Source organism: Myodes glareolus, chromosome 8 (genome assembly GCF_982192425.1).
Source record: "Myodes glareolus chromosome 8, mMyoGla1.1, whole genome shotgun sequence".
Classification (NCBI taxonomy): domain Eukaryota; kingdom Metazoa; phylum Chordata; class Mammalia; order Rodentia; family Cricetidae; genus Myodes; species Myodes glareolus.
The window spans coordinates 23,623,199-23,650,957 of NC_142033.1; the positions used below are offsets into that span (position 1 = coordinate 23,623,199).

Sequence of the window (27,759 nt, forward strand, 5' to 3'; positions counted from 1 at the left end):
ATTCCTTTGAAATTTGATATTTGTAGCCATCTTTTTATGTAGACAGACGTACTTCACAACACTTAAGTAGTTCTGTGATAATTGTCTTGTATTACCATTCAATACTTCTCATTGTACACCAGAGTACTACCTATTTATATTCATCAATATCACCCAGCTTTAATATTTAGTCCAGTTTAACTAATTTGCTGAAAAATTTAAAAGTTGCTGGGTTGAATTAATTAGCCACATTAGAAAGACACGATAAAATTAATAAAACATGTTACCAATAAGGCTCCTAGTTAACATGCTGCCAAAGTACATGAGACGGTCATTGCTTAATTTTACCTAGAATTCTGTTTCACAGGCTGTCAACAATGGCTCTAAAACCTGCTCACAATGGTGTCTATTTTCTCCTATACCACGAAGAAAATCTAGTAGTTTTTGCTCCTAGAAAACTACTACTTAAGTTATAAAATATGATATTGTGTGAGTTAATTAGTTATGTTTTAAGTCAGCATAGTACTGAACTTAATACACTGTCCTGAGATTATGGGACTTATCATAGTTTATTTTTATGTAATATTGCATACATGTATAGTCCAGAATATTGCTCTGAATTGAATGGAATTTGACCTCTCATAACAGCATCATTTTGAGGATGCTTTCCGACTTCTTTAGCCTCAAGAGTCCTTATTATTTCACTGTTTCCTTCTTTCCATGAGGCCAGTTGTCCAAGACGCTGGAGGCAAGCACAGCCACCAAAGAACATCCTCGTAAGTCAATTTGGCTCCTCATAAACTACAGTGGCCGTGTTCTTGCACTGTGTTGCAATTTCCTCAAACTTTGAATGTTGGTGTGAAGATCATTAAGGAATAAACCAGCATGAGCCACTGTGGCTCTTGGGGCTTTCTGTGATTTGTTTAAACATCGTTTCCTTCTTTACTACAGAGTTCCTTTAACAACAGTGTGGACACTATTCTGCTCTTAAAATTCAAAGAAAAGGGACAGTTTTTCAGTGATTATGATATACAAGCTTATTAAATTAAATTACTAATGAAACATCTTCATTTTTGTTAAAGAAAAATTATATTTCTGAACTTTAACTCATTTCTTTTTACCTATTCTTTTTATTTTTTTGCATTATATATGTATACATATATGTATGTATATGTGTATGTATGTATGTGGGTGGGTGGATGGGGTGCCAGTGTGTACACGTGTCACATGGGTGCCCCACAACCAAAAGTGGGCATCAATTACTATTGTTTCTGGGATCTAAACTCATGTTCTCTAGAAGAATAGAAAGTGCTTTTGAACAATTAATTTATCTCTTGAGCCCTGTTTAGCAATTTCTTAATATGCAGTTATTCACTGGCTTTTAGCATAAACCCCCAACTGATAAGCAACAACCTGTAAATAAAATATAATTTCCCATTAAATCTTAGAAATGTGGGTCATTAGTGGAGAGAATGGAACCTAGATGTTTAGGAAAAACATCTTAATGATAAATTAATATTGAATAAGTCATTTTACAATCATTAAATAAAAATCCAGAATATAAAAGTATACTATTATTGTGTCTCTGAACTTTGAAGACTCGATCATTTAAATATACTTTCAATATTTGTCTTTCAATTCAAAATAATTAATATCACCACACAACAAATCATGAATTCTAGAAAATAACTCCACTGTGGCAATTTATGGTTTCTTCAGACCATCTTATGATGATTTGCTTTCCTCTTACTTTTAACTAAATTCCTCCTGAAAAGAATGACACAAAAATGGCAAAAGTCATATAAATCAAAGGAATGTGGAGAGTGTTGTTTTCTACAGTGGTTTATACATGAGTTTTATGTCAATTATCTGAATTATCTGTGCTAATGTTAGCTGTCCACATTCCTTAATCCTGATGGTCAATTATCTTCACCGTATCTACACACACACACACACACACACACACACACACACACAGCTATACTATGTATCCTTGTGATTGTTGATTTTTATTTCCCAGCAGTGTTTATTGATATCTCTGGTGTCTTTATTTCCCTAATAATTCATCCTCTGATTACTATGCTATTTGAGTTTGTTTTTCATTTTGTTTTAAATCAATCTTAAAAGTATAATGATTGATCAGACTGTTCCCATTATTGTGGAATTTTGAGATCATTTTCTTAGTTTTCTTATCACTATGTTTAAGCAAATTTGTTCTTTACACCTGTTACATTATAAAGCCAGTACTTGTGTTAAAATTAAAATATTCTACCAGATATGTCACCAAACCTTATTCTCTCATTTTCTCATTAACATAGGGCTAATAATTATACTCACTGATATTATGGGTGAAATGATTTTTGTAAAATCATCAAATAGTACTTTACAGAGAGTAAGTTTTTAGTAAATAGCATAATGCTTTTGTTAAGATTGCTTTTATTCTATTTTAAATGTAGAAAACATATGCAGGCTTATAAACTCATTTAATATATCTACAATACTGAAAATACAAAGGCACTCAACTCTCAAGATGTCCTGTCAATCTTAATTTACATAATTTTCTAAGATGAAACAAAGATAAATAAATAAATAAATAAGTAAATGAAACAAGCAGTAATCCAATTGGTAGTAAATCCATACAAGCTTTACTTTTCTAAGGAGAAATCAGAAATCTTCTCACTTCAAAACATGATTTCTCTGACTAATCCAGATGATAGAACATCCAAACCAATGAAACATCCTAACATTTAGTGATGCAAAGTTATCGGCATGAAAGAAAAAAAAAAAGTCTAGTTTGTATTCACTGCCTTGGTTTTGTGTAAGTGTGCTAAGATGAATTTCATGCCAAGAAAATAACATATGGCCAAAAGTACAAGGGTTTTAAAATTGAGGCCTAAGTCAAACCACCAACAAGGCTTTCTCTGATTAACAATACTTTTGTAGAAATAAAATTTTAACATTGTCTTTGGGGATTCCTTTTACAGCTGTTATTTCTTTCAAACATATGTGATAAATACTATTAAATGAATACCGGACAATACATATTTTATATTATATATTGTGAATCTCTTAAATCATCCATCATAAGTAGAAGATCGTGCTTTTTTGGTCATTTGACCAATGCTCAAGAAAATTTTGGACATATTTGTTTTAGATTTTGTGTCATTGTTATATATTTATATGTAGGTATATAGATTTCTGTGTGTGTCATTAGACAATTTTCTTTAGATTTAGATCCAGAAAATACTGACATTGTGTTAATTGATAGAAATTACAAACTGTGGATCCTTCCAAGAAACAAACCAACTCATGATATTGTCAGGAAAACCTCAGACCTGAATACCTGGCTTTCACTCAATACTAAGAAGCAGTGCAGTGTCTAGTGAGGGCATTTAATGTCTGATGAGGAGATTTCTATAGAAAGGTGTAACAGATACTAAGTCAGAGAAGCATGAGACATTTCAGAAAAACAGAACATTGAATTTAAAATTTCATTTAACCATATACAGAAAGTTTTTCTAATCATTTGGTGATACAAGAATATAAACTTTAGGCTGAATAAAATTGATGTCTATATTGTTGATATTAAATAATTACAAATTATTTACTCTTCTAGACTGATAGCACACACACACACACACACACACACACACACACAGATAAAAAGAATAAGGAGGACGTAGAAGTTTAGAGATCCTCTTCATAAATCCCTGATCTCATCAATGAGAACACTGAGGCCTAAAGCAGTAACGCACATGCTCAGTGGCCACTAAAATGCCAGTGTCCTATGTTAGCTTTAGCATGAACTGAAAAGCTTTAGATTCTTTTGCTGCCATGCCTTAAAGAAATTCTAAAGAAGCTCAGCTATGAACAGAGGTAGGGGAAAAGCTTACATTTTGAACTATCTTCAAATAGACATCAATTTTAAGTTTCCATCTCACAGTGAGGATTTTTGCCAACCTGGAAGAGGGATTCACTGCCGTTCCTCTATATTTGCTTCATGCACTTGGAACGCATTATAATACGATGAGTCTGCTTTCTGCTCCCTAGTGCCAAAACATTCAGGAAAAGGAAAATCAAAGATGAACTTCCACCTCTTTAAAATAGTGTAGCTCTGCTGCTCTGGCTGTTCCCCTTTGTCGCAAGCATCTAAACAAAACACAAAGGTCATTAGCTAGCAATTGTGACAAATCTATAGTGAAGCCATCAAGAGTCTAGGTGTGTTAGACTAGTGTTCAGTCAGCTGCAGTAGGTGTGAACACGAACCCAGCCTTGAATTGAATGAGATGTCTTCTTTTAAAACCACACATTTTGGGAAAAAAACTTTGTCTTCTGATATAGAATGCTAGCGTCCTAAAATTGCCTTTCTGGTGTATCTTTTTGAAATACACCAAACGAGTGAGTAAATTGAAGGATAGTAAAGCAGGAGAACACAACAGAGGGAAGGCACGGAAGAAAAGATGCTCTTAAGCTGCCCTTTCCCCTAGTTATTTGTTATGCTTTCAGTGTAATGGACCAGGGGCAATTACAATAATTTTAAAAATTAAAACTCTGACATTATTATACCCGTGTTAATTTCACTAAAATGAATTGCATTTTTCCCATTACGTAATTTCACTTCTAAAGTATTCTATCACAAAACATCCTTTCATTGAAATAAGCGAAATAAATTCTCATGTATTACCTAGCATAGTACAAATGCCAGCACTCAAATTCTTTGATTCCCTGAGATAGAAAATCTGCACACTGTAGTTGAGTTTAGATAGCCTACAGTTCACTTCTCAAGAACACGTTGAGTAATTATCTCATTCCAGAAGAACGGAAAGGGTCAAAGGCAGTGAGGGATATGAGTGTTTAAGAAACTAGCCACGGACCAGCAGAGCCTGCGAATGCGCTGTTATGTGACGACAAGGTTGCTGGTGCCACAATCTGCAAAGGGCAGCTGACGTTGTGCCAGACTCGAGGACCCGCTGCTCCTCCAACCAAGGGATGAGCTAGGGCTGGCTTCCCTTCCTCCTTCAGGGACTTCTGGTCCACGCAGGCACCTTAGGGAGAATTCTTTGCCCTAATTAACCCGGGAGAAAGACGCGCCTTTCCCGGAGACCGCTAGGCAACACTCACCACCGCAGCCTGCAGATTACTTCCCTCTGTGGGTGTGCGACTTCGTTTAAGCGAGTCACACTTACAGTAGCTTGTCACTGGCGAGGCCTCGAGCAGCAGAGGGCGGGGGAGCGCAGGGAGGGCGGGGGGGGGGGCGGGGGAGGAGGTGGGAGGCGCAGAGTCGGGCGGCTCAGGGAGACGCCGGAGCTCCAGACACAGCAGGAGCGCACCGCGCGGGTGCAGTCGCCAGGCAGCTCGCCCCGGCCGCCGCCGCGCACTCCGCCTCCGCGCAGAGCAGCGGGAACCGCAGCAACTCGAGCCGCCGGGCTCAGCTCCGCTCCCGGGTCCGCGCTGCAGCCCGCTCCGCTCGCCGCACCGCCCGCGTCAGCGCTCAGCCCTCAACGTTTTGACTTCCCCCTGCCGGCCTCTCCAGTCTCTAGATCACTGCCTTTGCTCCACTCTCCTTGCTGTTTGCCACACCACGCTAGCTCTACTATTCTCCCGTTTATCCATAGGCACCCCTGCTTGCATTTCCCCTGCTCCTTTATATGGAAAGCATCATTTTGATTTAGGATGAGGCGTCTTTTTTAATCTCGCCCGTTTCAGCACGGAAGACTGAAAGGGAACCTTGACCACCACTCCAACCCTGGTGGCACTTAAAAAAAATCACAATTTTAAAAGAAAGAACAAGAAAAAAGAAAAGTCTTAAGAGGCAAAGGCGCGGAACTCGGGACCCTCTGCAGACCCTTGATTGCGACCACCCAGGACTATACTAGTCATCAGAACTCCTAATTCATCCCATTCAACTGAAAGGGAGGGCGCCTGGAGCTAGAAGCAAACTTCGGTGGTCTCCCTGGATCCCTGAATCCCGCATTTGGAGGGGTCGAGCGCCAGAAAACACAGGACCCCACCAGGAGGAGGAGTCCCGCGTCTCTCTCTTCTCCCACCAAGCCTGAACCTTAGACTGAGACACGCGGGATATAGAGGAGGAAAGAGGGTAGTAGAAGATGCGGGGCTCCGGGCCCCGCGGTGCGGGACGCCGACGGACCCAGGGCAGAGGCGGCGGCGACGACAACCCCCGCATCCCTGTCTCTCTGGCAGGCTGCTATTCTGCACCTCTTAAGGGTCCCCTCTGGACGTGCCTCCTCTTGTGTGCGGCGCTCCGGACCCTTCTGGCCAGCCCCAGCAATGAAGGTAGGGTAATGGAGGTGGGGACCGCGGCGCCCTGGGATGGATGGGTGAGGTGGAGCTTGTGTCAGCCGGTCGTTGCGCTCCAGGCGCTGCTACCTAGACCAAACCTCGCTCTTGTCTCCAATGATGTTTGTCCGCTTTCGCTGGCGTTTCCGGATCTCTCGGGTATCTTTGGTTGCATTGTTTGACATATCTGCAGAGTGCTTACCGGGCTAGGAACCTGTCTGTGGACTGAGGCTGGTTGGGGGCTGGGAAGTAGAAAGCCTGACGGAAAGAGGTCTGAGACCTGAGCTGGGAGGTTGGGCGCGGTTGGGTCCTGGCAACCAAGAGAAGTGACACATCCGGCTTATTGAGAAAGGCGACAACAAGGCTCTTAGGATCGGTGGGGGTTTTAGAATCCTTATTTAATGTTGGTGTTTGAAGACGATGTCAGGGTGATTGGTGCTTTTATTTTGGAGAAATTTCCTGCCCCGGGAGCTGTCCTTTAGGGCACCATTAACTACTATTCCGGCCTGAGTAACAAGAGCTTTAATTTTTGAAGGAGGGGATCATGAAGGGCAGAAATTGATGGGTGCCTTTCTATTTGGGGAGGTCCCTAACACCCCACAGCAAAGGGAGAGGAAGGCGGGAAGGTAGGATGGTGTTAGAGGAGAGAGGGGTTGTGGATGCGTGGAAGTTGTTCACGGAACCCACTAGGCTTCCTGAGAGAAAATCTGTCCTAGTCAGAGGCACCAGGTCCTGAATGAAGTACCCAACCCTCCTATCCGCAGTTCTTTGCTCCGGACTGTTTGCCTTCATCTGCGAGAGTAAATCTGGAGTCAGGATCACCACCTGTGCTGTTCTTTCGCTAGAGCTGGTCCCAGCCTTCAAGATAACAGTCTTGCTCCATTTTATGGCTTTGCCTGGGGTCCTCTCAGTCACTCTAGGATCTGCTGCTCCTCTTCCACACTTCACGTCTTTCTCTGATCTCAGCCTAAGGGTCCAAGCCTTCACACGGGGGAGGGTGGAGCAAGGGGAAAGACAGTCCAGCATTTCAGACCAGATCCTTGCCATCCGGAGAGGTCCTCTCCACAGTGGAAACCTCAAACCCCTGTCCTCTTGTCTAGAAGCCTGGGGTTTAGCTTTGGGCTGTGAAGGAGACTCTTGAGGTTTCAAACCTTAAATAAACCCTTGCACTTGGGGATGGGAGATGCTGGACCTGAGAAGATGAAGTGGCAGCAGCCGAGTGGTGTATGCCCTCGTGACTAGCATGAATTCAGTCTGCTGTAGAAGACGCTGAGCTGGTAACCCCCAGAGCTGCCAGTTCCCAAGGAACCCTGTGAAATCAGGGCAGATGGAGACTCACACCCCACCCCACTGACTCTCACTATGTTTATTATTAAACATCTGTTTAGAGGAATATGTGTATCTGTCGATGTCTGTCAGTCAGTAGTAAGCCACGCTTTAAGCCAAACAAGTTGCTTTTTTTTCCTCTGTAAAGTTTTTTTTTTTAAGTGATGTATTTTTTTTTTGTTTGTTTGTTTTTAGACTTGGATCTTATATTAACGTCTTACGCTAAGACCATTAGATTAGAAGTCTAAAGGCTGTAAAAGGGCTAATGCAAGGGAGGGGGCTTCAGGGGAGGGAGGAGCAGAGAGGAGGAGAAAGGAGGAGGGAAGAGGAAGGAGGAGCTTTTAACTGTTTTATTCCAACCAAAGGACCATCCTGATTGAACTGCAAAATGATTTAAGGGTAGTATCAGTCATCTTTTCCTCTACATAGTAAGTCCAACCACTGATCTATGATTCCCTTGCCATGAGTGTGATGGGAAAGGGAAGTGGACTCAAGGAAGTGTTTATAAGAGAACTGAAGAAATCAATTCTCAAGGAGTGTGACACCCAGTGTGAACAAGGGCCAAGACTGAGGAGATGGAAGAAAGCGGAAGGAAGTGCAGGAATAGCGCAAGTCTCCGAAGGTGCCATAAGCAAAACTTGCATCTTGTGGACTGGAGCCCGGCAGCATGAACTTCAACACCCACAGGTTGCACAGTCTTTGCCTGCTAGACCAGTAAAGCACACAACTAACGTGGTTGCATGCCTATAAGGTTAGGAGGCTCTAACAGCAGCAAGCTCTCCTTTACCCCTGGTGCTCTGAAGACACCTTAAATCAAGTGTGCCTGCTGTTTGGGGAAAATATTGTGATGTATAACTAAAAATTTTATTTTAGTACTATTTGAGGTTGTGTGTCCAACTCATTTCTTCACTACCCAACAGGATACTACTGTCTTTAATACCACCCCAGACCCTCCTGTTTTTGTGAAATCTGGATTCTTTCAGCTTTACATTTTTTTTTTTTAACCGCTGCTCCTATACATGGAGCGGTGACATAGTGGGAAGATCCTAGCATCCCTGCTCATTACTCATTTAATGAATAGGATAAAATACATCTTCAACTTGCTTTTATTTTTTCCTGAAGAGCTTTGGAAGGTCAAGTGCAGAAATATTTGTTTGATATGACATAAATTTATTAATACATTGATTAATAAAATTGATTGTCTACAACTTACAGAAATGTTTCGTGATTCTTCAGTCAAATGTGTGTGTGCCTGTTACAAACATAGAATATACACGATATGATTATGTGATAAAATAGGAGACAAGAAGAGATTAATGTGAATTATCACTTATGCTTATTATTCCAATTATTTTACTTTCATCTTTCATAGGTAACTGCATTCTAAACAAATTATACAACCAATATGTATTCACCAAACCACACTTGAAAGAAACAATCTGTATTAAGAAGGACAAATCTTTACTAAAAATCAAAATAATTTCAAGCATTTTAGCAGAAGACTTTATTTTCAGACTGATCGAGGAAGACAGTATTAGAAGCGCATCAACAAGTGAATACTTTTAAGAAATTTAATAAGAAAAGGGTCTGAACCAACAATTCTGATTTTTTTTGGGAGGTGGCCCTGAACTTATTCAATAACTGCCACTTTTTGCTGTCTGGAGATATATTTGTAAACAAGCATTATTTGACAAGTGCTTTTCACAGCAGGGATTCTTGGCCAATTACTGCTGAACAGCTCTGCATTGAAAATGATTCACCCTCAGTGAATCAAGCTTAATTCATTGAAGCTACAGTCAGTAATGCCTCTGTAAAGTGCTGACAGTTGTCAGCAGTTTGTGTTTGAAAAGTCCAGTTTCTTGTCTCTCAATGTTTTGTATGTTTGAGAAAGTAAGCTAGAAGGTTCTTGGGAAAGAAACACAGAAGAGGGGAAATTGGCTAAAACAACTTGAAAGACAATCATAAAATAGTAAATATTTTCACTGGAAAGAGCCTGGAAGTGAAGTTTGTTTAAGGATTTTTTTTTTGACTTATAATAGAACCAGGCCCATAAAACATATGTAAGGACACAATAGACTTGTAAAACTAAATGGCTTCATTTTGTAGCCCTGTCTTCCTGCTGTAATTCACTTCCTTTTAGATTAACCGGCAGGACCCCACAGAAAAGGACAGTAAAATTGTTCCCTCACCAGGACACTACTGAACAAGAAAAGAGAGCCATTACATCCCTTTGAATCGTAGGTTGTTGGGACCAGAAGGGACCATGGAGAGTTTTAGCTTTTTGCTTAATAAACCATGAAGGTTTGGGGTGGGAATCTTGACATTTTAAGCTCTTCCTTAGTATTAGGGTGACAGGTAAGATGATTTCATTTTATTATGTAAAACGGGGGGGGCGGAGGAGTATAACAATTCCCAGACTTTCAATATAGTAATACTCTTAAAATTTCAATCTACATACAATATTTTTAGCACTGATAGAAAAAAATAAAAATATTTGCAGTTCTGTTTATTTGTTTTTCTGATTGGTTGGTTAGTTTCTTTCTGATTGGGTACAAATCAGATCGCTGTAAAGGCTATACATGAACTCTTATCAACGAACCCAAGTGCACAGATTTTGATACTTAGAAATGCACTATTTACCATATTCAAGTGCTCACAATAATTTATGAATTGTGAGCATTCAGAGAATATGACAGTTGTACAGAAAAATCAACCCTAAATGACTTAGCTATTTGTAGACAGACATCCCCAAAGCATTTGATTCAGTATTGTCACTGATAGAAAAAATGGCAGGGTTTTGTTATTTCCTGCTATTATATTCACGGTTTGACTTTATCATTGTGTTATTTTTTTGTTTGGTGTGCTTCTTAAGACATTTGCTGCAATGGGTTACTAATTTTTTTTCATTTGAGAAAATCATATTACATTAAACACAGAGCATGAGGGTACCTTGTTGTACTAACTGACCATAGCAACTTTTGATTTCAGGGTCAAAATTAAGTCTAAAACAGTGCTACAAACTTCTTTTAAAAACCATCTTTTAAATTTAAATTAGTAGATATAGCCTACTAGTAAACAAGTTGAGTTTTAGTTTGATGTATTTACTTATCTGAGTATTATGATGATATTTGAAATCATATAATACCCTTACTAATTTTTATAAAGTATTTAATCAGAATTAATTGAAGTACAAATATAAATATTTATTGGTTAATTGCTAAAATGCATTATTTCTACTTTTATCATAAAGAGCAGGAATATAAAGAAGCCTGAAAGTGGAACACAGAAATGGAGAACTTAGAAACTGAGAGTGTTTTTTGCTGTTCTATATGTGCAGTGATATAGGTCAATAGGGACAGACAGGCACATGCTATCATGTTTGACTAGATAAATGCATAATAAGTTGCTCATGAAAATTAATATCCTTGAATACAAGTAATTCAAAAATTGCTTACTAGTAAAATATTGTATGTTTTATTTGAGCCTCAAGAGTAAATGAACACACATGCACAGCCACAGACTATTTAAAGGTAGCTTTCAAAAGAGCTCTAGAGATTTACTGAATACAGATTGAAGTGGTTCATGATTTTTGGATACAGTTTAGTAATGTTTACACTTAAAATAAGCAAGAAAATGTCCTTATTCAGTGAGACATAATACACATGGGTAAAATAAATAAAAGGAGATTTCCTGATGCAGTCACTAACAAATTTTAAAGCATTACATAGCTTTAGTACTGAAAGAAACTACTTGAAAGAACTGTATTATTGTAGTGCTTTTAGAAACCTAACATTCAATCACTATGATAATCTTGCCTGAAGGTTTCACTGAAAATGTTTAATACAATATATAAATGGTCATTTTTTTAAATATCTTGTTTTTCACTATCAAAGATTTCAAAGTACTTAAGAAAGTGTCTCTTTGTTTTTTATGTTTGTGTTTTTAATATTAATTTATAAGACTATTAAAACAAGAATATTACTATATGTTGTAGTTTTGGACAAGACAGAATGAATGTCAGTATAAGTCTTCTACAAGTACATCCACTTACTTCATATTTGATAACTCACTCATGAGTTTAATAGATATTAATAGAGAGATCACTGATGCCATAAATGGTATTGTGCTATAAGTAACTAAATTGGATTATAAATGGCATTAAGAAGTTTTATATAGACAAGGGATTAATTTAAACCCCTTGTTCTTACCACATTAAGCAAAAACATGGACATAATTAGGGTAATATAAAATAAAATATAAATTGAATGTTTTACATAGAGTACTTTTATTAATTTTGTGGTACACAGCTTTAAATTTCAATTTAACTTATTTCACTTTGATTTAAATTGTTTCCTGATATTAACTGCTGCTACAAGAACAAAAGCAAATAAAAAATAAACATAAAAAATACTTAATATATGTAACAAAATGAACTATATATAGTCAAATGTCTAGTAATTATTACGGTATTTTTTATTTTTCTCAAAGCTCAAATTTTTTTGTCTTACTTCCCTAATGAGAATCCCAGGTTTTACAGTAATAAAGCTTTAAAGTAGTTGGACCCATACTATAAGTTTGCAAAAGATATTTATGATCTTGGATGGTGACATTTATTAACTGATATCATCTTAGTTTTGACTTTTGAAATGGTTTTGTTCCTTAGTGATTTTCAGAAACCATAAAGAACCAGGCCTGACACATTCCCTGAAAATCTTCTGAAAACTCGTGTGTGTGGATTTTGCCTTTAGAGTACCAATTAGCTGTGTTCCATTTAAATAAAACCTAGCAGGTTCTGAGCATAATTAAACTTTACTGTAGCTCTTCTTTTCCTATAGGGTGCACAGCCTTTAGTCTCTTATCACCTTAGGAGCTATTTTATTAATATCATTTGAATTATTTCTTATACAATGGGAGAACATACAACCCTTTGTTGAATGGGGTCGTATCTAGGTCATGCCTTCTTCCTTCTGTAGTTCTCAGTGACTATTCATGGTTTTAATCTTTATGCATTCATTTAAGATTGAATAATAACTTTGCTAGGATGTGAGCGAATGTGCTAAGGAATCATGGAAAGGTTGTAGCAAGGCTGAAAGGTAGAGTGGGGACAATTAAATATGATATAATAAAAATTCAAAAATAAAAGCGTTAGGCTCTTTATAAACCTTTTAAAAGAATGTGTCATTCATACTTACACACATAGTTTGGTTTTATATTTGATTCTCCATGGTTCTGAAGACACAAAAATGTGCTGAAAAAAAATGAGACTCTTCAGTCTCCATTACTTCATATATTTAAAGTTTTACAGTTCTGATATTTCTTTATGAGATCAGTTGTTTAGTTTTCTTGCCAAACACTTGTGGCATAAGACACATCAGATTAAGTAAATGGCATTTAAGCGTTTGTGATCATTCTAATTATATTTCCCTGGCTCGATTATTGCCAAGGCCATCTCCTTCATCAGTTAAGTTTGTCTTCAGTTTAAATAAAATGGGCCATAGCTCTCTGTAAATGATTTTGAAAAACAAGAATCCTCAAAGAGGCAAAACCTGAAGGTTGAAATATTTTGCATATGCTTTGTGAGAAAATGTTCCTACTTGGAAACATGTTTCAGGCTAAGTATTGGATGAATTGGAGAAAATACAGTCTGTTCTTCCACTCAAAGGTGGGTGCTGCCTTTTTTCCTCATACTCATAGTATTTTCATGCTTACAAGCATCTCTCAATTTTCTTTGCCTTGTCCCTCCTCTCATCAAGGAAGGCACACAAATAAGAGGGTGAGAACCCAGGCCTGATGTGCTCAGTTTCCCCCAAAGTTCTAACAATTTCAAAATGCATATTAAGAAGACAAGACATTTCTCTTAATTAAAGTGTAGAAGAATCCTCTACCTAAGTAATAGATGGCAGCGAACACAACACATGCTGTTTACTTAATTCATAGACCTTCAGAAAAAGAAATGTTTAAGACATCTTTGTCAGTTTTGGCTTTCTTCACAGGCAACTCCCTTTGCCTTAGCAGAACAATGTCAGGATGTGCTAATGTCTTTTCTGTGGAAAGACTAACTCAGCAGGTAAATTCAGTTGGCACCAGTTCAGTCCCTACAGTGCCCAACAGGAGCTTGCCACGTGAGCCAAGTTTAGATTTCCTCCAGAGCCTTTCCCTTCTGTAATGGCTACAGAGGTGGAAAAGGCTTCCCAATGATACATATGATAGCACTGCAAACTATGGGCTTCAGGGAAGACAATATAGAAATAACTCAGCTCCGAGGAGTCACAGTCATTCTTCTGCAGGAGGGAACACTGAAGAACTGTCCTGTTTGAAGGACTTCAACAATGTCTAGCTTTAAACCACCACATCCTTTATTTACCTTGTGACAAATCAGGGGAGAAACAACAGAAACAAATCTAAATAACTCTCTTAAGATTGCAGATGTGGGGTCGGGTGGTGGTGGCCCACATCGTTAATTCCAGCACCCGGGAGGCAGAGGTAGAGAGATCTCTGTGATTTTGAGGCCACCCTGGTCCTCAGAGTGAGTTCCAGGACATGAAATAGGAATGTACCTATGCCACTGAGTAAAGTTGCTAGAGTTATACAGCTATACAACAAATGTCAGTTCTTCTTTTTCACACAATATGAGGTGTTGGATATTTGTGACATAATTTCTCAGTCACAGGTCATCATAACTTGTGAAATGAAAGATAAAAAAGATCTTGTACTAGGAAAACAATCTAATAAAAGAATTGAGAAAATATCCCATACACATTTACAAAATAAAAATGAACCATATGTGTGGGTTTCTTTGTCTAGTGACAAATTTGGGAGTTTGCCTAGGAGATAAAGAAAATATATAAGCACAGGTATCATAGATTGCATTATTGAGTTTTATTTTACATTTCCACAAAATATGTCAAGAGATATCTGAGTCAATTTTTAGTGTTTTGTCATCAAATGTTATTGTTTTGGATAACCTTTGTAACATGAAAAGGGCCTGCTTGTTTGTGTTTCTGTCCTGCCCGGCCCCCCAGCTGTTTAGTCCCAGAGAAAATCACACACAGGACTCTGTAAGTTATAAAGCTGATTGGCCCATTAGTTACTGGATAACTCTCACATCTTGATTAACCCATTTTTCTGATCTATTTTAGCCATGTGGCTCAGTACCTTTTTCAGTGGGGCAGCTCACATCCTGCTGCTTCAGTGATCTGGGCAGGAGTGGGAGGAATCAACTTCCTCCTCACCAGAATTCTCCTGCTCTCCTTGCATCATTTCCACTTCCTGTCTGGTTTTCCCGCCTACACCTCCTGCCTAGCCAATCAGTGTTTTATTTAAAACATGATTGACAGAATACAGACAATTCTCTGCACCAAACCCTTATATATGTTCTAGTTTGCTATGGATTTTACAATTAAACATGCATTGTAAAAATGTAAAAATATAAATAGAAGCTTTATATGTTGAGAGATAATCATTAAATTTACTGCCCTTCCAGTATTGAAAATTGATAGCAGGGAACCATGTTTAATGTTTCTTGATAAAGATCTGACACCCCTGATTTATATACAGATTTATATACAGTTTTCAATTTTATTTTCCCAGAACACTTATCTCTACAATGACATGCATATTAACCATATTTCTTGGAAATATGAGTAAGGTTTTATATTTCCTGAAAGTTTTAAATGTAATTACTAGATGGCTGTTCTTTTGCACACAGGAGACCATAACAAAACATGAGACTGTTTGGAACATATCATTTAGATTTACTTGTAGAACAGAAATTGCAAACTCATCAACGCTCACGCTTTAGTCAGGATTAAAGCTATCATTTGCTGTCGCTTTACCATGGGTCATAATTGTGATTTACATATGTATTTATTTTCTTCTAACTGAATCAAGGAAATCTTCGTTATCACCATTTTATTTTAGAGGAAATGAGGTAGTAGTATATATAGTTAAATAGCTTGCCTCAGTCTATTAATGTGAAAGTGGAACAGCCTTCATGCAAACTCAGTCTGGCATTGTTCTTATCAACTTCTGATATGAGGGACTACTTTGCCATCCAATAACTGTAATCATTCTTTTAGTCTTCCTGGTACAGAATTATTTCACAGACAATGGCAAGTAGCGTCAAAGTGCCAAGAATGAAGGTAGATGAAATTCTGGAGGTTTTCCTTCCCTACTCACTATTATTGATAATTGTGTTTTCCTGTAATACTTAATAAATGGTTGCGTATTTTAGACTTGCACAATGCTATCTTCATAGTCAGTGTCCACTAGCATGCTGTGAGCTCTCTTCTTGTACCTTCTTTTTCTAACTCAACATTTATGTTCTTTGCCTTCTTAATTTCTCTCTGGAATTTTAGATGGCTTATTTCAGTTGCCATCCTAAGCCCAGACTAGGTTCTAAACAGTACTATCTGCTGAAGAACAGTATCTGTTGCTTTAGTATGAATACAAAGGACATTTGAAAGTTTTTTTCAACTTATAACAGATTCTACTTTTCACGCAGTATCCTCATAATAAGAAATATCACCTATAGATTCAATGGAAAATGTAGGCAATTTATTTCTACTAAAAACCAATTATATTTTTTCTCCCCTTTTATTTGTAAATTTGGATAGGATATTTTGTAATAATTTTGAGGGTTGTTTATATTATAAAAGTATTTTTTCTCTGACTTTCACTAAAATGCCCTTATAGGTAGAATACATTAGAGGAATTCATTACTATTACAAAAGGATCTGAAATAAGAAAGAACTTAATTTAAAATGCTAGAAAATTTCAAAAACTAATACATTTTGTCCCCCAAAATAGTACCAAATTTACAGATGTGCCATGAAGGCATAAGGACACAGACACTAGACATTGCTCAGCCTTTTAGAGCCTGGGGCAATCCACACAACTTCTCTGCATCTCCTTTCTAGCCTGTAAAATGGTATTATTATTTTCAGAGCCCTGGGTTTTTAAACACAGTCAGTCAAACCCTCCCCCCATGAATTGCTAGATTTTTTCCCTAGGTCTGTAGAGACAGCTTTCCCCAAGCTTGAATTCCCATTTTCATTCACTTTATGGTTGTATAGATTTAGTTCATATCTTTAAAGTGTTTTGTAAATTTTCTGACTTACAGTATGACATTATTAAATACTACGTCTTCAAAAACTGTAGGTTGGCAATTTGGCATGTAGCGGGCATTAGTTAGTGAGTACTGTTTTATTTGTTGAAATGGAGCTACTAGAAGAAAAGGACTTGACTGTAGTTCAGTATCTCAAAGAGCCCTTATTTACTTGCTGGGTAAAGCTTTTCAGTGTCCTTCAGCACACTTAGGTTAAAAATCAAACCTTAATTATAAGTACTTCGGGATCATATGTCTTGCCAATTCACCATCACCGAGCTACGGAAGAAGTGTGAGGCAACTTATCTTCATTCAGTGCCCTGGGTTTTTAAACACATTCAGTCAACCCTTCCCACTACGTACTGCTAGATTTTTATCCTAGGGTCTTTACAGACAGCATTCCCCAAGCTTGAGTTCCCATTTTCATTCATTACGTGGCCTGTCTGTCACATGTAATTCTATTTTCGCTTGTTTATGCCTTTCTGATCTTTATTCAGAATAGAAATCCTATGAAAGCCAAAGTTAATCAGGGAAATGGTTCTCTGAAGTTGGATTTCAGTAAAAACAGAGATCATATAATTTTCCAACAAAAAACAATTTAATTCCAGCAAAACTGACAGTACAGTGTCTTGGTTCTTGCATTTATTTGAACACCACAGTGGAGAAAGCATATCTGTCTGAAAGCACATTGAGAGTCAGATCCAAAACTTCATTTTCCATCTGGAACATCAGGGAAGTACTCTATAAATCCATGCTTGATTAATGAATCTGTGAACCAAATCTTTCAGTGGCTTAAAGCAACTTTTTTTAATAGCCATTCTTTCACTGCGGTAGTCTATACTTGATGGAGTCAATGTCACTTTTTCCTAAGTCAATAATTAACAGACGTTAGAATTGGTTTATAAAGCCTGTAGTAAATTGAATTGTTATCAACTGAAATAGTGTATGGTCCACTAATCACAGTAATACCAACATATATGCTATCAGAATAATTTACTTGAAATTAACAAAATATATAACAAAGATTAAATATCTAGTTAGAACTATATATATATACATATATATCAGAAATATTTTGTGTTTATTGTGATTAGCATTTTGTGGTTGAATTGACTTCTGTTTTATTTTTGTCACTTTCTTATGGTTACTTTTTATTGACCCACAATCAAAACGTTCTTTTCTATTCAAAGTACGACTTAACCTTACATCTAGAGAAGCAATTAATGGAAAACATCTGTTTGTAATTTGGGGGGATGGAAAGAATTACTCTTTCATTTACGCTGTTTCCTAAATTACATTCACTGCTACATACTTCATGAAGTGCTGTAGATTCATAGTGTCATGGGAATTCTTAATGTTTAAGAGAAAATGTCAGGAAGAAGTGCATCAACTATTGTGTGCATAGATTAGTATTGAAGCGTAAGTTTGCTTGGGAAGTAATTACCTGTTCAAGTACAGTTTTGGTCATTTATGGGTAGTTTGTTGAATTAATAATCCCCCCAGAGACAATAGCCTTTTACTTTGCTGTAAATTAGTAACAAATGCATGAAATATCAGATATGTTCCTTTTCATTAAGTTATAAAATTATTTGAACTGAGTCATTTTCTAGGTAGGGTGAAAATATGAAAATACTGCTATGAAGACTCATTGCAAAACCTATAATTATCTAACCACCCCAACGACACTGTTAATTTTAATATGGAGGGAAGTTGATCTTGGTATAATTCAATAGTTTGTAGTTGGTCACAGAGCACTTAAATTGATAAAGTGTCTGCATGTAATTGCTGAAGCTCTTAACTCTACCAATTTAGCCAGAGATTGCATTCCTCTAAATGTTACTATTAATTTGATTTGTATTTTACTTATGCTAATAATTTTCAAGGAAGAAATCATACTTTAGAGAGAGCATGTGTCTCAGAAAACATCAATACCCTCAAGAATATTATGAATGCGTATGTGAAAGAACGTGGAAAATTCGTATTGAAAATTTATGCCTGCCATTGATTGATACTGAGGTACTTTCACAGAAAATTTAAGTTTTGATATTTGATTACAGCTCTCATTTCCACACTGAAAATCTGTCAGTTCCCTAGAAAACTGACCTATGAGTCGAAAGATGATGATGGAAACAGTATTTTAGTTTGAAATAGAGAAGGACAACACACGTAACTATCTTTAGTTCCAAAATATGTGGAAGTGATTCTGTTCTGATAGGAGCTTCTGGACTGTGTAAAGAACAGGATTTGACATTATCAATGTTTGTCAAAGGTATAATTCTTTGTCATGCACGTCTTAATTATCTTCCTCTTCTTTTTCTTCTTCTTTCTTCCTCACCCCTCCCCTGCATCTTCTCTTCTTCCTTCCCTTCCTTCCCCTTCCCTCTTACTACTCTTTTTCCTCCCTCCCCTTTGACTGGTTCCAGAAATTTTCACTGAAAAGGATTCACTACAAACCCAACACATATAGCTATTACATCTAGTTATAGATTTCACTTTTGCATCTCCTTTTCTTTTCCCAAATGGGTATCTAAGATTTCTTCTTTGAGGTTTGTGGGCTTTTTTTTTCAAGTAACAGTGCTAATATGGAAAAGGAGTGCTGTATAGAAGACAATGTGATAACGTACTAACATAGATATGTCAAGAAAACTAAATTGCAATGTATGCTATAGACTACTTTCAAACAATATTTTCTACCCAGAGGTCTTATCTGAGCCAAACTGAGAACACTGTTAAATATACCATATCTGATGTCAAAAATCACTGAGTCAAATTTATTAAAATATCCCACTGAAAAAATTTTGAGCCCAATAATTGATAATGTCAGGATATCAGTAATTATTTTATGCTTTAGAATAACTTTACGTAAAAGAGATTTACTCAAAATGGGATATGTGGATTAGAAATTTGCTACTCTGCAATGGCATGCATAGCAAGATTGATAGCTGTGTTAGAGATCCGCTGCAGTTTTATATTGCCACCATAATTCAACTCTGCTATAGGAGGGTGTGTCTTGCTGCACAGAGGCATAGCCTAGCTCTTAAGCTGTCCAAGATTAGTTTAATACAGACATATCAGGATAGATGTGTAGGGGTGTGCTTTCCAGAATGTGGTCTTCTCTCCTCTAGGTCTCATCCTCATCCTAGTGCTTTAGAAGGACCCAAGGAACTCAGATTTTTAAAATCTTGCTCTTCATTCTAATGTGAAAAGTCTGTATTGGATTTGAATCATTAGAGCAAATGCCCACGGATGATCTACTTTTATAAGAACTTTTTATAAGAATAGTTTGGTTTGACTCATCACTTTGGAGGTTTTGATCATGATTGATTGGCTCTATCAGTTTGTTGCCATGGTGAAGTGGCACATCATGATTGATGAAGAAGAGTGGAACAAGACAAACTATGTCATAGCAAAAAGGGAATGGACTCCTACTATATTAGTTACTTTTGTTGTTGCTATGACCGAAATCTAAGGAAGACTTACATAGGCAAAGAAATGATTATTTTGACTCACACTTTATGGGGACAGTCCATCATGACAGAGAAGCATGGTGGCAGGCCTGTGCGATCGTTTCTCAGATAAGTGTCCACAGGCAAAAAGCAGAGAGGTGAATGCTGGTATGCAGATCATTTTTTTCCTTTATATGCAGTCTATGGCCCCAGTCTCTTGGATGATGTCACTGACATTCAGGGTGCGTCCTTCCACCTGAAGTTACACATTTCTTCAAATACAGTCGCAGAAATTATTAGAAGTGAATTTCCATGATGGTTCTAAATCCAATTAATCCCTTGTGAATGCTCTCTTTATGAACAAACTTTTGAAGACTATAATGTCTTCCATTCATTTCTATCACTTATTTCCACCACTTCCCAATATTGGTAGGTTAGGACTAAGCCTTAACAAATATTTAATATAAATGAATATATTATTGCAAGGTAATTTATATCTAAATTATAGTGAGAGATTGGGGTATGAGGAGAAACATATGATCACTGCTCAGGATAAATGATTTTTGTTACTTATTAAATATGAGACAGTGTGAAAACACTTAAAGGCTAACAATGGTATAGATTATTATGAAACATCACTATATACATAGAAGAAAATGAAAATTCTAATTACAGAAAAAGCTGTATTCAATAATTATACACTTTAATTTCCAGATTGATACTCAAATTATATGATTAATATTTCCCATTATCTTTTAAAATAATATTTAATGTATTTTGAATTGGCTTCAGTCATAAGTTGCAAATGTTACCAAGGAAAGTTATGCCTTCAAAATGCCTGACTTTGGGAATATTTACGGATCCAGAATGCTTGTCTTACTTGTATTACACAAGTAAACACATGGCATATATTCACATCAACACACACATGCATACACATAAATAAAAAATAAAAATAAATACCAAGCCAAATATATACTAAACACACAGACTATATTTGTGCATTTGTGACAGTTTTTTTACCAGCATATATTCAGATCCAATCATTGTTTATTCTAACCAGAAGCCCAGAAAATAAATAATTATATAGTTTACTTTGAAGTTTGATACATTTTAATAAAGAATGAGGGTCAATTAGATCCTGGCATATGGAATGATTAAAAGCATAGAACTGTCTTAAATACACCATCCATTTTATTCTAATTATTTTATATCTCTTTGATACTTAAGAATAAAAAGTTTGAACAGATATGGATCCAATATTTCCTCAACTCAGGTGCATAAGGAATAACATCTATCTAAATTGGATATTAAGGAAAGAACTTTTATTGTTATTTTGTTGCTTACTCTTCTTTTTTGCAACTTTAAACTTGCTGTCAACAATGGAGTAGGAAATCTGATTCTACGGCGAACAGGACTCATATCTGCTCTACTACAATTAATCCATTTGAATTTTTCATCTTGTTAAAATTTGGGTGTTGTGTTTATGTATATTGTATGGGTTCGTGTATGTGTACATACATGGAGTTCAGAGAACAACCTATGTACCATCCTTGGAGAGGCTATATATCTCCTTTGAAACAAGGGTGTTCCTTGTTCCAATGCACACTGATTAGCGTGGACGTGTGAGTCAAGTCCCATGGACTGATTTTTCTCCCCTCCTTCCTAGCACTGATGCTACAGGTGCACAGCGTTATGACTGACACTTTTCTTTGGGTCATAGGGATTGAACTCAGGTCCTCATGCTTTCAAGGGAAGTGCTTTCCTGACTCCGCCCATCAGTTCCAACGTTTCATCTTGCATAAATATGTTAAGGATATTACGATAGATGCTGGCATCGCACTATACTATTCATAACCCACTAATTTAATAAAAGTCATCGTACAGAAGGCAATTATTTAGAGGTATCCAACCGTGGTATCTAAAAAGTGAGACTTCAGATCGGGTTCAATAGAGAAGTAAGAAAAAAAAAGGCTTTGATTAGATAACGTGGATTTAGATTCCAGCTATACACTTATATTAGTTCTGGGACCTTGGGCCATTGGCCTGTTTAACTTTCCTCAGCTTCAATTTCCTTATCTGTAAAACGAGAAACATAACATACCAAAAGATCAGTGTTAAGATGAAGTGATAAAATGTGTGAGTACAGACACATATAATTTTATTAGTTTCAATCGCTGATGTTACAGAAATAAGAATTCAGTCTTTGAAACCAAAAATCATTTCATTGAGGTTATACAGCAACAAAACTAGTATTAAAGGAATAATGAACATTATCTGTGCTGTGAAGCGCTCTTAGACTTAATTGTGTAGAAGCACATTTATTTCAAGTGTTAGACTTTCAACATTCTGATTTTGAAGGGAATGCCTTCCTAAAATCGCTTTGCACACAGCCATGTAGAATAAAGAATTTGCTTAGGAAGAATATTCTGTTTTAGAAACTCTTCTTAAACTCTTATGTCATGCAAAGCAGACATTTCTTAGAGAAGATGCAAACAATATCAGAGATTTCACAAACATAGTTGCGATACCCGACAAGGTAGTCACTGAAAACATATGGCACTGCTCTTTTCAAGCAATGTGTCCTGTGACGGTAGCAGATTGCTCATTACTCACAATCTAGCTGTCAGTAGATTTATGTGTTAGCTCTGCTTAAACATCTTGTACAGACTCGCCAGTAGATATGAGTTGTGAATTTCTTTCTTTCCATCTTGTTGGGTTCAGTACTAATTCATAATTCTGAGATTGCATTCCTGATTAAAATTTATTCCACCACTGATATCCATTCTATGTTGTAAATATTGGTGATTAAATTTGAAAATCAGCAAGCAAATTTTTGTCATTAACTATAAAATATCATCTAAAAAGTATAAAATTGAATAGCATGGAACTGATAAGATAACTCAGTTGTTAAAGCATATTATTCTGCAAAGGACCTCAGTTTGGTTCCTAGCAGCAACACTAAGTGTCTCACAAGCACATGTAAATCCAGTTCCAGGGAATATGATACTCTTTTCTGCTGTCTGTGTGTATTATTCAGGAATCCCTAGAGAAACAGAACTGATATACCATATATTGGGTTTATTGGGGGAGTGCTTAAAGGCTACAGTCCAACTATTTCAACAATGCCAGTCTCCCAGTAGAAAGTGCAAGAATCCAATCATTTTGGGTTCATGAGCCTGGATGTCTCAGCTGGCTTTCAGTATATGTTAGCATCACAAAGAAGTATGATATAATACAGTGAAGGAATAGGTTTATCAGCAAGAGTGAAGGCAAGCAGGCAAAGAGCAGGTGCTTCCACCCTCCATTTTCTTTGTACAGACTGTGACCAGATGTTGTGGCCCATGTTTAAGGTAGTTTTTCCCACCTCAAATGATTCAATGAAGAAAAATCCCTTACAGATATACCCAGCTACTTGTGTTTTAGTTGTAGTTGTGGTCAAGTTGACAGGCAGAAATAGCCATCCCATTGTGGTACCTGCACATATGTGGGGCAATACAGATACATAAAAAGCAGATACACATAAATAAAAATATATAAAGCTCTATAAAATTAGTAGCAATAATAGTATTCTGAAACAAAAAGACTGCTTAATCTTGAAGTCAATAATAGTTATGTTTGATTATACTGATTACATTGATTATAAATAATTACAATCAAAAGAATACTGAAAGTTATTTTTAACTAATTAATGAATTAAGATTTGAAAGAGTTTTTTTTGCAGTAATTACTAGTTTTGAGCTTGCTATGCAATTATTGAAATATTATGAGTAAAAGCAGTAAGAATTCTGTGAACAGATTTTATAGATATTGAAAAGCAAGTTGCCTTCAAGCTCCCATACTAGCAGTTCAGATTCAAACCTTTGCCAGTGACAACAATCATGTTATCTACCAGGATAAGTAATAAAATTGAGTTTCGTGCATAAAAGAAAGTCCTAAGAGAGGGGCCTCCAAGTTATATGGATTATAATAGCTATGATATAATTTGTAGCATACTTCCTATCTCTTTATTCTGCCAAACCTAATCTACAAGCTTTGCTTTTCCACTACTCTCCTTATTTTCTTTACCAGAATTTTTTTTGGACCAGATGTGGTTGGTATCTGGTCCAAGAAGCACACAGCTACTTCCAAGTAAGCCAGGAGTGGTTTGTGTTTTCCTTGTTTTGTTGCTCAATAATGGTTTCAGAAACTCCCGTCCCTTGCAGATTCCCTTCACAGCTCATTGAGCAGTACTGTTTTAATAGTAGAACCACAGAAACGGAAGGGAAATTAGTTACTATTCCTAAAGGATTTTGCCAGGCTAGCTATCTTATAGAATGAAACAGAACCAGCCATCTAGAGAGCGATCAAGAACAGCTGGGGAATGTGCGGTATCTGTTTAGCCACTCGGTTTGGTCCTAAAAGTGAAGAAAAAGAAAGACTATACTGGTATCTGGATAGCTTAGTGACATTCACTGTGTAGGGAAGAGAGGCAATTTGTTTGTGTATGGATTTTGTTCATTACAAAAGTTTTGGTAGAAAAATGAGGGTTCCATAGACTATACTGGGTTAGGTAAATACTGGAATGTAGTGCTGGAATTGAGAGGAACATTGACAATTCTTCAATCATATTATGTATAAAGAAAACACAGATATAACACTCATTGGAGGAGATTTCAAAGTTTAATTTGAATTCTTAAATACTCTCAGACGTAGGGGGCATAATAGATTAACTAGAAATAAATGAACATAGTTATAAAAACATGTTTTTGGGAAAGATACCAATAACATACACTGAAAAAAAGCTATCCTATTTAATGAATGATCCAGGTTGGTGGATATATACCTGGAGCAGAAATTTGGAATATATAAACATAAGTTTTTTTCTTTTTTGGTTTTTCGAGACAGGGTTTCTCTGTAGCTTTGGAGCCAGTCCTGGAACTAGTTCAAGTAGATCTGCCTGCCTCTCCCTCCTGAGTGCTGGAATTAAAGGCCTATGTTACCACCACCTGGCAGGGATATATTTTTAATCCTACATAAAAATAAAAGGTCTAAGTAGAACAACAACCTTAATATAAAATGTAAAATAATAAAGCTGCTGGACAAAAATAAAGAAGGCAAGTACCATGACATAGGTACGAATAAGTGTTTTAAGAAGAAACAGACTTTCATAGGAAATAGACCCAAGCATTGTCAAATGGGATTACATCAAAACACGGTTTTCTGCAAAGCAAGAGGATCTATTGACAGAATGAATTGACAATGTTTGGAATGAGAGAAAAACCTGTCAGCTCTATTCCAGACTTGACTCACAAATAAAATGTGTAAAGAGCTGCAAACATTTAAACACCAAAAAGTTCCTTTGCAGTCAATAAAGGAACCGGTGAACTGAATAGATAGTCCTTGGAAAAATAACTAAAACTGTTCAGTTAATAGTGAGTAAGGAGGTAAATAAATAAACAAATAATTACTAGTTAGAATGGCAACAGTGTTTGGAGTACAGGAAAGAAAACTGTAGTCACTGTTGGTAAAAGTGTCAGCAAGTGCATTCACAGTTGAAAATGGTGTGGAGGTTTCTCTCGAGCTAAGAGCACCAAAATAATGCCTCAAATGTAGGAATTCCATATGATACACCACTATCACCCCTGGGCACATACCCAAAAGGACTTTGTACCCCACCACAGTGCTATTTGCGCATCCATGTTTATTGTTGCTCTGCTCACACTGCCCAGGAATGGTATCAACCTAGTTGTCCTCCAAAATATAAAAGGATAGTGAAATCATGGTACACACACATCAGGGTGCTTCATTTAGCCACAAATGAAGTTTACCCATGACATTTACAAGCCAATGAATGCTATTTTAAAGTCTGTTAATCAAGTTAAGTCAGGGGTCAGAAAGAAAAATACTGCATGTTCTACTATACTTGTAAATCCTAGCTTCTGATTTTTATGTATGCGTGTATATGAGGGAGGGAGTTTGGAATAGACCATTGAATTAGAAAAGGCACAGAACACATGTAATAGAAAATTGGAAATGAGAATTCTGGGTATGGAAAAGGTAGACATGGGGGTAGAGACAGAGGGACTGGAGAAAGGATTGTGGGTTTCTGGGAAGAGTATCAGATGAAACTAAATATACATGAACGTGACATGAAGAAATCTATTATTTTGTGTGCCAATCAAAAGTTAAATTAAAAGTAGAGTAGAGAAGTATATTAAGAAATATTTTTACTAATATAACAAGAGTATTGACTACTCACATGTATGCTCGTCAGGTAATGAAATCACTTTTGGATTAGAATGAACTTGATCTATTTAGTGGTAGTTGTCATCAGGTAGTGGCAGTCAGTGAGGTGTGTCTATGTATAAGTGGGATTTCAGGAGCAAGCATTAGGGCTCATAGTTTGTCACTAAGACTTCATGTCCAGTGTCATGCTTTCTTGCTCTTTGTTTCCATGCTGGGGTTCTGAACAGGATTACAAGACAGCATTGTTCCTGGTGAACATCGTGGAGGGATTCTAAAATGAGTGTATGAAAGAGATTATATAAAGTTGCACAGCATCATATATATATATGTGTCAGTTAATATCTTGTTTGCTTATATTATTTTTATGCTCATGAGATGCTGAGAATTAATGAGAAGAAATAAACCCTCTTCCATTCATCTTCCATAAGATTCTGTGTGTCTATGAATTTCTGTCTTCGAGTCAAAGATATCATAAAACCATGTAATAGCCCTCAACCAGTAACAAAACTTTTACCCAATTTACAAAATTAATTTTCCAATGAGAAACATATGTCTGTTTCCTCTCTACTCCTGTTTGTTGGCTACTCTGTGTCTCCTGAAGCGGCTGATAAACTATAAAGTCCAGTCTTGAAGTCAAACATCACATCTGTACTGAATGGAGCCATGGAGAAAGACTGGACACTTGTGTGTGTGGGGTTGTTTCCACAGATCAGTTAAATGTGTGCTGTAATTGAAAGCAGTGGTAAAAGAAAATTAGTAAGCAAGAATTCATCAAATATATACTGCACCCTATGGAATTTTAAGTCTGTATCCTTAGAGAAAAAGAATGCTATCCTATCTGCTACTAATTTACATTTTTCCTAAACCATCACAGCAGTAGAGGTCTAAATGGCATTATAAATGTTAGCTAATGTGAAAATCATGAAAGGAAAGGAACAGGAACAGTATAAGTATGCCTTCTTGCACTGGATTGCCCGTGTTATCCTCAAGGATCGTACATTTTCACCAGCCCTTGTTGACCACAGATGGATGGTGAGAATATCAGCCATCATTCATTGGTCGTTTAACTCTTCAGTGACTGAAAATATTTTAATTCTTGAATTGTTGTATTTTTCCTGAGTAGTCCAGAACATTTTTGTGGTCTTAATAACTTATGCTAATACTATGTGAGAGAAAATGAAGTACCATCAAATGTTACTTAATAAGTATGGATATAGAAAAATATAACAAAAAAACCATAACTGTTTTTTACTTGATATTTATCTCTAGTTGTTAGAATGTATGAAGTACATTAAGAGGACTAAATCTTTTAAAACATAGTTCTTTTGATAATTTTTGTTTTGCTAGTGTCTGTTAATCCCTTCAAAATTAAATATG

At 36.6% G+C, this 27,759-nt stretch overlaps 1 protein-coding gene across 18 annotated transcripts in view; it reads left to right on the forward strand.

The window, feature by feature from the left end:
• The first annotated feature begins 5,314 nt into the window (after nucleotides 1-5,314).
• Epha5 (EPH receptor A5) overlaps nucleotides 5,315-27,759 on the forward strand; it is a 307,513-nt gene continuing 285,068 nt past the window's right edge. For 2 of the 18 annotated variants that reach the window (XM_048446300.3, XM_048446303.3), the window contains exon 1: nucleotides 5,317-6,273. In XM_048446300.3, the coding sequence (XP_048302257.2) occupies nucleotides 6,087-6,273 (187 nt within the window). In that variant the 5' untranslated portion in view covers nucleotides 5,317-6,086. Of the gene's footprint in view, nucleotides 6,274-27,759 lie in introns of all 18 variants that reach the window. The other 16 variants (XM_048446304.3, XM_048446306.3, XM_048446307.3 and 13 more) reach the window with 10 other exon arrangements.